Source organism: Pantherophis guttatus, chromosome 1 (genome assembly GCF_059756535.1).
Source record: "Pantherophis guttatus breed Tessera chromosome 1, ASM5975653v1, whole genome shotgun sequence".
In the NCBI taxonomy this organism is placed as follows: domain Eukaryota; kingdom Metazoa; phylum Chordata; class Lepidosauria; order Squamata; family Colubridae; genus Pantherophis; species Pantherophis guttatus.
In genome coordinates this window covers 303,578,967-303,592,683 of record NC_142063.1, presented here as the reverse complement: position 1 = coordinate 303,592,683, position 13,717 = coordinate 303,578,967, and the positions used below count along the sequence as shown (strand labels likewise).

The 13,717-nt window shown below is 36.3% G+C and overlaps 1 protein-coding gene across 1 annotated transcript in view; it reads left to right on the top strand.

Annotated features, from left to right (window-relative positions):
* Positions 1–13,717, top strand: part of LRPPRC (leucine rich pentatricopeptide repeat containing) — a 96,197-nt gene that overhangs the window by 79,806 nt on the left and 2,674 nt on the right. Inside the window, exons 31-36 of the mRNA XM_034427671.3 lie at positions 1,760–1,964; positions 4,296–4,426; positions 6,463–6,578; positions 10,109–10,183; positions 10,727–10,811; positions 13,100–13,242. Of these exons, the coding sequence (XP_034283562.2) occupies positions 1,760–1,964; positions 4,296–4,426; positions 6,463–6,578; positions 10,109–10,183; positions 10,727–10,811; positions 13,100–13,242 (755 nt within the window). The remainder of the gene's footprint in view (positions 1–1,759; positions 1,965–4,295; positions 4,427–6,462; positions 6,579–10,108; positions 10,184–10,726; positions 10,812–13,099; positions 13,243–13,717) is intronic.

Genomic DNA, 13,717 nt, shown 5'->3' with positions numbered 1-13,717 from the left:
TTTTACAAAATGATACAAGTTAGTATAAAAACATCAGTTATATAATGTTACATTACTTCAGTTTGATTTAATAGACATTGATTTAAATGGGAACTGATCCTCCTTATCCCAACTCCAATAAATCAAAGATTTATTGGAAAAATGTTAGTCTTGAGATTCTGGAGATATATATATATATACAATATCATTAAATAGAACGGAAATGGAAATGGGCTGGTCACATAGCAAGAAGAACTAATGGCAGGTGGACGAAGGCAATCATAGAATGAATTCCACTTGATAAAAATTGTCTACAAAAAAGACTTAAACAAGATGGATTGACAACATCAGCAAGTTTTGCAGACCCAATTGCAAAAGAAAGCTTAAAACCGTATTGGTTGGAAACATGCGGAAGAGGCCTTTATCCTGCAATGGATAAGACAATGGCTAAAATGATGATATGTATATGTATGTACACATGCACACTTATAGATATACATACACACACACACATACACATATACATATACATATACATACATACATACATACACACACACACACACACACACACACACAAGATAGTAAAATAAATACATGTTGCTCTTCATCTAATTATCATGTTCTAATATTACCTTTTCATTCTTGGTATCCATATGTGTTTCTGTGTGTATACGTACATACACACATACATGAACCAATTCCTTTTACCTATATCAGTGTGGCTTGTGGGGGACAGAGCATCAGAAGTTTAATTTTCACTGTTAATTATTTAGGATAGGTAAGTAATTGTGGTCAGTGGGAACATTTAGTATTTTGAAAAAATGTTCTGGGTGCTCTAATAAAATAGCTGCTGTACCTGTTCATTATTGATGAGGATGGAGGCATGGCCAGGCACCAAGGATCCACTCACCTGAAGTCAAACTGTTGGGTTGTGTTTTCCTTTACCATATGATGCTCTCTATCACCACAGAATGTTTCTGTTTTCCTGTTTAGATATCACATTAAATTTTCTATGTCTATTATTGTAAGATAAGAATGCAGCTTAACTATAATATGATTAGCTATAAATGTGTTCCATACGCCTTTTCCCAAAAAATTTTGGAAGGAAAGTTGGCAGAGTTTTAAGTTTTCTACTGTTACTGTTAGCTACAGGACCTACACTTAAGACTAAGCAAAACAGATTAGGGTGTTTTGATATATGGTGGAGACTTTCATCATGAAAAATTCGGTAGAATACATAATAAAGTGATGATTTTATTTTTCATGTTGCCATTTTCAATAGCTAATATCAAATGTTGGACTGAAAGTTATTGTAGGTGACCACTACTGATTGTGAGCTAACTGTATACTTAACAGTGAACCCACCACTTTTTATTGTTGAACCCCTCCAAGATGCTAGTGCAGGATATAAATACATCTTGGTGGTTAAAAAAACCCCATTAAAAAAAAGCTTCACAAATCTAGAAAAATGGTGCTTGAGGAGGTAGGGTATGGAAACGGTACTTTTCCTATCTAATATGCATGATGGCTTATAGTGACTGTTAACTATTTAGTGATAAGAAAGTAGTCTTGGAAATGTGGACATCAAAATCTTACATGCAAGATATACATAACAACATATAATTGCTTTCGGTAAACAGTCTAAAAAAACTATGGTGGGTTGAACAAAAGAATTGGTAAGATTTTTCCTTCTCTCATTAATTAGATTTATGAATATGCAATGTAATATCAAGATCTAATGTTTTGAATAACGTTTCTTTTTTAATCTGTTCAACAGAAGCAATGTCCTCCCTTGATGCACTTCTTAAAAATGGTAGGATACCCAGTCAACTAGCAATTATTCGTCTTGTTCAGGCATTCGCTCAGAAGGGAGATGAAGAGAGTATAAGGGAAATTGAAAAATTAATAGAACCCCTCCATGGGATTCTTAAAGTACCAAAAATGCTTTTCATCAACAACACTGCGTTGGCTCACATCAAAAAGTAGGTAATTCGATAATTGGTACCACTTCTTTGTACTAGTAGGGAAGTAGTGTCACGGTGATCTTGTTGTCTTATCAATAATCTTTTCTTCGTAATAGTTAAATACTTGAATTGGCTGCCATTGAAGATTCTTGCCTAGAAACAATGAATGATGGAATCTGTTTAATAAAATGCAAAAAATGCAGGTTATTGGATAAGTGAACTTTTCCAATAGGCTAATGATATCAAACTCCCCCCCCCCCTTTAATTGTGTCCAATTCTTGTAAGACTGCCTGAACAAGTCCTTGCAGTTTTCTTGGCAAGTTTTCTTAGAAGTGGTTTGCCATTGCATCTTTCCTAGGACTGAGTGAAAGTGACTGGCCCAAGGTCACCCAACTGTCTTCATGCAGGAGTAGAATTCTTGGTCTCCCAGGTTCTAGCCTGACAACCGCTACACTAAACTGACTCTCATATCAAACACATACATGTTTATAAAATTCTGTCTACCTGAATGAAACGTTGACGTAAACTAACTCTTGCTAATACTGTAATTCACAGCATAGTGCATACCTGTTTATAGCAGTAAGTTGTACAGGTGTGTTAAAATTGCTTTGCACACCTGTTATAATGCAGAATAATGAAAGATTAGCCTAAAGATTGTGAGTACCTGTATTTCTCACTGAATCTGACGGAACACTGGTAAGGTCACATATTAAGACCTACTTAGTGGCGATAAAAGCGGCATAGTTTAATTACTTTTCCGCTCTTATTGCGTCATCAGAGAATCGTCCGGCCGCCCTGTTCAGGGTGACCCGTTCCCTGCTCCACGCGGGAGCACGGGAGGACCCCTTGGAAGGCAGGGCCGAGGATTTCGACAATATCTGTATGACAAAATCACTCAGATCCAGGGGGATTTGGACTCTGACTGGGTAGATTTGGGCAGGGTGGTGAGGAATAGTCTTGAGAACGTTATCTGGGAAGAGTTTGACTCTGTGACCCCTGATGACGTGGACAGGATTCTGGGGAGACTTAGTGCGGCCACATGTTTACTGGATCCGTGTCCCTCCTGGTTAGTACTGGCTTCCCGGGAGGTTACACGAGGCTGGCTCCAGGGAATTATTAACGCTTCGTTGAGTGAGGGTTACTTCCCCATGGCCTTGAAAGAGGCGGTGGTGAGGCCTCTCCTCAAGAAGCCTTCCCTGGACCCGGCAGTATTAGCCAACTATCGTCCTGTCTCCAACCTTCACTTTGTGGCGAAGATTGTTGAGAGTGTGGTCGCACGACAGTTTCCTCCATCCTTCTAAGGAGAAATAAGTTTTACAAATTCTTAATACCATAGTATCCAAAATCCTTCATGAAAAGCAGTTTAAAAAACTAGGTAGTCTTTTGGAAATGCTTAAAGGACCAATCTTTTCTTTTAAACATCAGTTTAACATCAAGAAAAGTCCAAGGTACACATATAAGGTTGTGTCAGGTAGAAGAACATGGTAACAAACAATCAGTACAAACTTTTTGCCATTTTATAGTCCAGTTATCTTATTTATTTGCTGTAGTCCGTTTTTATCAATTCAGACATCATGTCAGCTGTCTCCAGCTCTTTAAAATCAAAGGCACAATAAGTTGTGTTTATTTTTTATGGCTACAGTACTTTCATCATATATTGCCATTTCTATTACACTAGAAAGTAAAAGAATACGTAAAAAAAACCATTAAGCCTATCCATGAGTAGGCATAGAAGGACACGAAGGTGCAAATTTCATATATTCATTATGATGCAAATGATGAGGCCAACATAGTTGTGTCAGATATTGTGACATAAATTCTATCCTTTCTGCAATGATATCATGACACAGGTATCTTCATTTTGATATCAGCCTGGTTGTTACAGACACTGGTGAGCATATCACATTTAATATAGTTGTGTCTACATCCAAAAAGGTAACTATGGAAAAGTCAAGAAGTATTTAATAATTATAAACATGCTGTTTTTTCCTGTAATTTTTGTTTCCTGGGGATATTTTTTTAATTTTTACTTCCCCATATTTCAAAGACAACTAACCCATGTGTTATTTTGTTCTGTTACCAAAAAAGTAATGTTATTCAACAATATAAAAGGTTATAGTTCATTTATGAAGGAAATGGCATTAGTGCTGATGTTATGCACTCGGCCATAAATGTGTTTCACTTTGTGTTATAACAGTATCTGCATGAGTGGATTGATAAGTACTTTTAACATTGCTATTCTGTGTAATATTAATGTAGTAATAGAATAAAACATTCATGGTCTTGCTTTATTGGCATATGAACTCTAACGTTAGCAACTTAGCTAATGCAGCTTTTTACTTTCACCAGCAATAACTGCGATGCTGCCACAGAATACATTGAGGAGAAATTCATTTCTAGACAACTGACTGAAGAGGCTAACTTATCCTTTGTATTCAAAAAAGTGATAGAAGACAAAGAAGAAACAGCTTTGGAAAAACGTAAGTTAGTGTAGCAAAAAAAATCCACTGGTTTACAAAAAACTTCAGTAGCTGCTTCTGTAAATCTTTCCTACTTGGTCAGTTCTTGAAGCAAGCAGCATTTTTAAGCCTTATATAGCTCATTTTGTGTTAATTTCAAAAGTAACATCACTTATAATGAAATCTTACCTGCCACAAACAGCCTACATGAATATATTTCAAACTTGACAACTTTAAAATGTTTGGACTTCGGAGCTAGGGAATTCTAGGGGTTGAAGTCCATGCATCCTAGAGTTGCCAAGTTTGAAAAACATTGACTAGGTGATCACCTTTACTACCATACTCTTCGGAGTATGAGACACACTTCCCCCCCCCTTTAAAAGAGGGTGGAATTGTTGGTGCGTCTTATACACCAAATACAACCATTTTTGGCCTCCTGAAACCCTGCACCGCGCATCCTGTTTTTGCCAAAAACAGGCCCATTTTTGCAAAAAATGGGATGCGCAGAGGATTTGGGAGGCCTGCAGAATGCTCCTGGGGGCTGGGGAGGGCAAAAACGGGGCGCAGGGGGGTTTGGAGGCCAAAAATGGCCCTGTTTTTGGCCTCTCAAACCCCCCACGCGTCACACATTGCCGTCCCCAGCCCCCAGAGTACTCTGCAGGCCTCCCAAACCCTCTGCGCATCCCATTTTTCGCAAAAATAGGACACGCAGAGGGTTTGGAAGACCTGCAGAGTGCTTCTGGGGGTCAGGGAGGGCAAGACCCGGACGCGTGGAGGCCAAAAACTATTTTTTTTCTTGTTTTCCTCTTCGAAATCTTGGTACGTCTTATACTCCGATGTGTCTTATAGTCCGAAAAATACGGTAAATGCTGGGCTGCATGTTTTCCAGAGCAGGGTTGGACAGCAAGAGGCTTTTTGACATTGGGGGAGAAGAATCCCAGGTGATTTCTATGATAGCTGGGAAATAGAATTCTGAGATGAGATCTCTCTGCCCACAACGGAGGCAGAATGAAATATATAATCCTACCGGTAATAGTGTAGGATTGTGGTGCTGGTAGTTTTAATTCTTTATTGATAATAGATGTTCATTTATTCATTACTTCTGTTTTTGCTTCAACCTTTCAATCTGAAGAGTACTCAAGGCAGCCAATAGACAAAAATAAAAAATCAAATGGAACTATTTGAATATAAAAAGTTTTTAAAAGCACAGTTAAACTGATCATCAGTTCAAGTTGAAGGGTGTAATCACCACTTTTTAATTTATAGCATATTTTTACAATGTGGTTTATAACATAAAAAGTTTAAAACAATAAAATATGCTATGAATTAAAAAGTAGCAAAAATTGATAAACCGCCATTAAAAATATTACAATTGGAAGCCTGTACCCTGTTTATAAATTAATTCTTTTTTAGCTTGTTTTGTTACTTTTTAATCTTTTAATTTTAATCTTCTAATTGCTTTATTGCTGTTTTATGGTATAAGCCATCCAGAGTTGCCCAACAGTGAACTGTGAAACATAAAGTAAATTAAGGTGGCTGAAACACCCGAATTTGAAGGGCCTGCATTTTTAAAATGCTTATACATAACCTTGTCAGCCCTCTTACAAAATATAATCAAAAAAGCAATATCAACATACAGCTTCATTTAATGGGTTTAATATTAGAAAATTAGGGGTTAGGATACAGAAACTTGAAAACTGGATAAGCAAACAGCCCATCCTTAATTACCATTGAATTTATTAAGATGATGTGTCTGAGTTATTTGAACCACTTCTTCTCACATTTCAAAACTGAAGGAATAACTTCTTTTTCCCTTTTTTTAGATGATAAAAAGTCAGGTTGGTCCAATCAAAGTTTTCTCTAATATGTGATGCAGATGTTGACATTTTTACCATTTCCTATGGGTTACCCCTGCATTGCGAAATCCATTTGCAGTTTTAGCAATTTTGAAATACTGCCTTTTCTTTCCCAGCTTCAGTGATTTCTCTTACAAAGCCTTATGTTAATAAGCCTTATTTTCCCCCATATTTATGCATATTTCTTTATTTGTTTTACAGTGAGTGCCATGGCTGAAAGATTGGCAAATCAGTTTGGAATTTATAAGCCTGTTACAAACCTTTTCCTTCAGTACATAGAACAAGAAAACATGAATGATGCTGAGCTTCTTCTACAGGTAAAAGAATATGCCAGAATCAAATATGAATCTAAACGGGTGTGTTTAGGTTGTATTTTTTTGATAAAGGATTTTTTGTCTATGCTTAATGGAAAATTAACATTAAACATTCAGACAGTGAACATGGTTTACCATTATCCAACTACTTTCAAGCAAAAATGGGGTTTTATTTTTCAAACAGTGGTTTCCTTAGCTTTTCAATTGCTGAAGTGTTGAAAGGAGGTTTTTTTTTTTAAAAAAAAAAAAGCAATTAATCTGGCATGTTAACTGACAAATGCAGTGAACCATATTCTCTCCCTTTTAGAATTGGCAGTCTTCGGGGAATAGGATGACCATGTTTGCGCTACTTTAACAGGGCTAAATATAGAGCTGAGAAAAATGCAGAACAAACTGAGTGATAAGAGCTGGCACTGGGAATGTACACAAACAGGCTTCAGCAGGCTGACTTTCCCAGCAGGTGGCAGTCAGACAACCACAATGATCCAGCAAATTGTGGGCTTCGTATAAGCTCCCTCTGTCAAACAGAAGCCTGCTTCCAGTATCTGATAAAAAAAACCCACTGCTTGTTCTTGCTTAGCTGCTAAATACTTTAAAGAGGACATTGAAAGAAAAACACCTCCTCTTCTAATCAGAATGTTTTGCGGCATCTGGGGAGATTAGGTAATAGGACTGTGTGGTAAAAGGAAGGCTTTTGTCTGTTGCTTATAAAATTAAAAGAACTTTAGGGTTTGGTCATCATCTAGTAGTTGAAGAGTTCTGTTGGCTTTCAATGGACCTCATTATCATTATGAATAGCTTATCTAGAATGTTAAATTTTGTTTAATTTCTGCTCAAGAAACAATATGGATTTGTACATGGAAAATCAGTGAGCAGATTCGGAGTGATGTTCTTAAAACATTTCTTGGTTTTTTTGAAGACGATTGAATAGTTAGCTGCATATACTTTGTATCACTGATATATTTTAGAAGACACATTTTTATGTCATAAAATTAGAACTGGGTTTTTTGTTTTGGTTTTTTATAAATATACATGTAAAATATTTTTAGTTTCATTTAAAATTAATTCAAATATTTCAGCGTGTTACATTATCTTACTGGTACTAAGAATATGCCTAATGGCTCTCTGTATATACAGCTTTGCGCAAAATTACCGTAATAGGGCATCACTGATCGGATTTACCAAAGCAAAATATCTGGTTTACGATTCTTAAGATTGTCAAGGGACCTCTTTACTGTGTTAAGATCGAAAGGAAGGAAGAACCAAGCAACCTGTCTTGGCCTCTCTGTCTCAAAATCCCAAATGCTAAGACTGAGGCATCATTTATTAGTTTTTTTCTTTGTCCTCTTTTTGTTCTTCAGAAACATATTGTTCATGTTATGGTGGGCTGGAAATTGAATGCCATAGAACCTGGTTATTTTTTGTCTCCTTTGCTTTAACGCAGCTCTTTAGTTCATATTCTTAAAGGATGAAGTGTGAGTCCTCTGAAGACAGCAATAAATATTGTCCAAATTAGTGAAAAATACACTAAGAGATGGTATTAATATAGATCTTCTGTAACTAATTCCATTAGTTTTAAACAATTCCATGGGAATTTTGAACAATGTGTTGAACAGTGTCTTAAGTTTCTCATCTCTTAGCACTGACAGTTATAAAAGCTATAATGACTTTTTAAAATGGTTTGCAATATGCCTCTGTCATTAACTTTAGTTTCAAGTTAAAAATATCACTGGCATTGCCCCAAATTATGGTGGATCCTACATATATTTTAAAGGATTTTTTTTAAAAAAATATTGCTTGTTAGAAATGCCATAAAGACTACATATTTTTCTCTCTCAGTTGGTGCACAGATCATAATTCTATTGTGGTCCAGAATCATGTACAGATACTATTAAGGCTGATACTCACAAATAAACTCACAAGGATTTAGGATCGTATTTTGTGACTATCTCTCAAGGAAGATGACCCATTTATTTCAATACACAATGCACTATTTAATTAAGGCATGGAATTAGAATTAGAAATAGCATTTTGCTATTGCATGCTATTTATTTTAAGATGCCTTTCATGAAATATTTTCATATCCTAAGTTGTGATAATAAATCTGTGAATGAATGATGCAGAAGAGGGATAGCAATCCATGAATCGAAGAGCGCATACTACTAACGCTGCTAAATCGTGGTAACAAAATACAGCAAAATTCAAAAACACATTTTCTCTGGCCTTTACAGGTTTGGAGCAAAAAACAAAGAAAAAAAATGTTTTCCTATTTTAACGTTTACCACAAAATTATCTGAGTTCATGCAACAGCCTATTAGGACAGCTCTGCTGCTAATAGTTTGTTGAATTAATGTGTCTTCACAGTAATCTGTTATATCTCAGTTCCATTTTGTGTCTACTGAAGCCTCCTCAAATTATGCTGATTAAATTCAGCAGTAAATAAACATGTTTGTAGCTTTTTTTTAAACTTAAAAATGAACTATAAAAAGGTTTGTGAACTATCTTACAGCACATCTGTTTTGAGTCATTTCTCTCTTAAACACACACAGACCCAGACTAGGATTAAAGGGTTCAGAAAGAAAGCTAAAGGGTACTTCAACACCATGTTGCTCTGCTTCCTCAAATGTTTAAAATCTTTTTCTTTTTAAATCACCTCAGCTGCTAAAAGTTTGCTCACCCCTGATCTATAGGATTTGCTTATATTTCTACTTCTAAACAAAGGGGAATAGAGGTTTTAACATTGATGGGTTGGAGGCGGGAGGAGAAGTCAATGTATATTTTTCAAGTTTTCAAAAAACAAGAGAGAAATTTAAAAAGCAGCAAATCAGACAATGTTTTAGTTTTATTGTCTGCTTTGCTGTTTTTCTTTTCTTTCCTTCCATAGAATTTCTGAGATGGGACAGACACTTGATTTTTCGGGTCTGTCAAAAAAAAAACTTTGAGTTTAACTTTTGTCTCTTGAGCAGTGGCTGTCTGTTGCAGAGAAAGCCTTTTATAAAATAGAGAGATTGAAATCAGTCCTTTTGTATGTGTAAGTGTAGGTAATTATACTTTAAAGAGAACTTGCTTTGTACATTTTAATTTTTATAAAGAAACGAGCAGTTATCTCTCTGACACCTTATTAAATGTATAATTAACCTTATGATCCCTGCCTCACTTGTGAATGCTTGGCAGAATAATTGGAGAAGAATAGTCTTCCCCCCTTTCTTTCTTTTACAGTCCTAAATCTCTTTCCTGTGGGTTGTTAAGCCATTTCTTCATTTTCTTCTCCCTTTGCAGCAAACATAATGTTTATAATGCCAAGAATAGCGTTTGCCAGAAAAAGAAGAAGAAATAGGTCTTAGACTCCCATCTATGTTTCTTTCTCCAGGTTTTTAATAACTGGTTGACCATTAAGGCCTTTAGTAATAATATATTATTGGCTATTGTGAACTTTTCTAATTGAAAGGTGTGTTTTATTTATCAAGATATTACAGTTACTTTGCTCATTTAATTTTCTTTCTTTTTCTCTCCCCCCCCCCTTTTCTTTCAAGAGAAACAAAGCAATAAGTGAACAAAAGAGTTATATCATAGCTTTTATTATACAGAAATCCAGGACCAAAGGACAGGTATATAAACTTTTTTTAAAAAAAATTGAATGTAATTAGCATATTCTTTCTAGCATCTTTACTTAATTGTGTTCTGATGTCAGCATTTGCATTGTTGAACATTCTCACAGGGATGTTAAGATTGAACTTTCTCAATCCGAGAAGAGAAAAGAAAAAGGGAGATAGTCCAATTTAATATAAACAGTGAACATCTTACCTTCTTTTGATTCTAAAGTGACTAAACATGCATGATTTACAACTTGAATCACTGTAGTTTAGGATAAAGCACACAAATTGTAGGCAGAGTGCCCCAGATTAAATCCCTAAAATAGATTTTGGAAAAATTTGTGGGAAACCCTGGAGAACTTCTTATAATAAACTATAATAATGATACAAGGTAGTTTCCTATATTTTTGCCCTTTGGTTTCTCTAATAAGCTGTCCACATTGTGCTTTTTCTGCTGAAAGCATCTCTGGATTCAAACTGTAGCACTTTTGTTTTTCTTTAGCCCTAAATCTTTATGAAAGATATTTCACTAATATTCTATGCCTGTGATTTTTCTAGAGCAAAAAGATCAGGACTTTACGGGACCTGATACCTGATTTCAAAGATCAAGACCAATTGTTCCACTACCTCCTGAAAAGCTACTGTAAGATTTAATGTTTAGTTTTTTTCACATTTTGTGTACATATCTGCATTTTAATTTAATTTACATATCTGCATTTTGTTTGTTTGTTTGTTTGTTTATTTGTTGGTTGGTTCGATTTATATGCCGCCCTTTCTCCGGAGATTCAGGGCTGCTTACAGTGCGTTAAGCAATAGCCTTCATACTTTTGTATATACCTGCTTAGTAGGGCTTTCGGCCTCCCCTAAGCGGTGCTCTTTTTTATACAAAGCTTATTGCCCCCACAATCCGGGTCCTCATTTTACCTACCTCGAAAGGATGGAAGGCTGAGTCAACCTTGAGCCTGATGAGATTTGAACTTGCAGTAATTGCAGGCAGCTGGTGCTACTTAATAGCACTTAAGTCTGCTGCGCCACCAAGGCTCTTTCGCGTCTCTTTCTTGAGAGAGCTTCTTGGATGAGAAGGGAAACATCTTCAAAGAAAAACCAGAAAGCCCAGTTGCCTCTTGAAAAAGCACATTTGGGATTGGATGTTATGATATTTTGGCATTTTTAAAAATGTAGCACCTCCTCATGAAACAGAAATGTGGATGGGAGTCACAGGAGCTGAAACCCACTGCATTTGGAGGTAGATCAGGGTTACTTAAACTCCCCAGGGAGTGAGTTATACAAATCAGACATCCTGCAAAGGAAGCAAACCAATAGATAGTCATTCTTTTTTTTCATCGAGACTAATTCTCTGCAGTCCTGTTCTCGATGCATATGTGTAGGTGGGCGGTGAGGTAGGAGAAGCTCTTTATATTGTTAGTCTTCCAAGAATAAAGAATTACTAAGAAAATGTCTCAGTTATGCGGTCCATTAAACATAATCTCACTATTCTTTCATACAATAGATACTTCCATTTTAAAGGAATGGGAAGTTAACAATTTCTATTATACCTTTATTAAACCATCACTTTCTGCAGATTCTGAAGCCTCCCACAGTTAGAAAGCAACACTTCTACACTTGCAGCTGTGAGTGGGGAGTTTCTTCTTAGCAAATGGAGGGATCTGAGGCATACACCTCCATGGAATAGAAGCTTTTTAGTTGAATAACTCCCTGTTGGAAAAGCAGATACCACAAGTTAAATGAAAATCAAATCAGTTCAGCATAATTTCCCAAAACACTGTTTAGTGTTTCTGTCACTTATTGCATGAAGAAGCAAAGAAACAACAGTAAATGTTTTGCTGCACAAGCTCTGTAGGAAAACATCGGAGTTAGTAGGGTTATGTTGGAGGTCAGAGTTGCAAAGACACTTCCGTAGAGCCTATGTATGGTAAGGGCTCAATTGGTTGAGGATGACAGCTTCGGTGTAAAAGCAACCTCTGCTATTTATGATCAAAGCAGAAAACCTTCTTTAGGAATTTTATTACTTTTTGAATGGGAATCATTAACCAGGGTTGTAAATGTCTTCATCTCCTAGCAAACTCCGATCTTATCACTATTTAAAAGAATGCAGTAGCACTTAGTACCACTGACACTTTTCTGATTGGCTTGTGTTTCATATTCTGTAGAAGCTTTACTGCAGCTGAGATCAATAACTATAAGAACAAGGGACTTGATTTACCTCTTAGTACTGTGTTTCCCTGAAAATAAGACCCTGTCTTATATTTTTTTTGAACCCCGAAATAAGCACTTGGCCTTATTTTCAGGGAGGTCTTATTATTTTGGGGTGCATGGAGGAAACCAGAGGAAATGGCAGGGACCGGCTGTGCATGCATTTAAATATTTTCGGGGAGGGCTTATTTTCAAGGGGGGGTCTTATTTTAGTGCATGCGCTCAAAAGCCCGATTGGTCTTATATTAAGGGGGTGTCTTATTTAAGGGGAAACAGAGTAGTTCCATTCCAAAAATAGAGATTTTGCTAAATCAGCTTTTCAAAGCTTTGTTTAATCACACCAATTAATCAATTCTTGCTTGTAGCCCCACTACAATCCAGTATTCTTTCACTGGGATGAGTAGGTTTATTGTAGAGCACAGTCAAACTCGCAGTGTTGTGTTGCCATCACGTGGTGTTTCACAACATTTTTTCCCTTCGCGGAGCTGGGACAGGCGTGGCCTGCACGTGAAGTATCCTTCCCACAGGCCGCCATTTTGACATCCCTGCTGTAGAGCAACAAATTGAGTCTGTTGGATACTTTCAAACCACATCTTGACTTTGTGAAGTGTGCAGCTAGATATTTCTGAACACAAAGCATGCTGACTAGATAGACAGACAGAATACAAAGATAATTTTAAATACTTACAAATTATTTGGTTTATTTTTCTTTTTTAGACTTGGAAAAGGATGTAGTTTCATGTAAAGCTCTGTATGAAGAAATGAAAGCAAAAAATATTCACTTAAATGACCTGTGTTTGAAACGTTTGGCAGTCCTTCTGAAAGAATTCGGACAACCTGTTCCTTTCACTGAACCTCCTGTGAGTGCTTAGTGATTTTCATGAGGGGAAATCTATGTGCTTGTAAATTTTAATAAAACATGTTCAATTTTGCTCAGATTAAAGTTTCTCAGAGAACACTTATTGTTTTACTCCAGTGTGATATCTCATTAGTGGGAGAACTGAAATTTTGGGGATCTGTATTTTTAAGCCAAAGATTCAAGCTCAGGTGTGGATTTACCATGCATCTGCAGAATATTTTATCTTTAAATGATTACTGCATGCTTTAGTGTAGAATAAGATCTAATGTATATTGTAACTGATTACTACATAAAGTTCTCAATTAACAAACGTTCGTTCAGTTACAAAGTATTGCTTACAACCACTACTTGAAATTCCCACCATTCCACAGTCACATAATGGTGATCCAGGCACATCCAGAGAGTGGCCAATGTCACACCTCAAGTGGTTGCAGTATCCCATGGTCACATGGTCCCCAATTGTGCCCTCCCCTGCT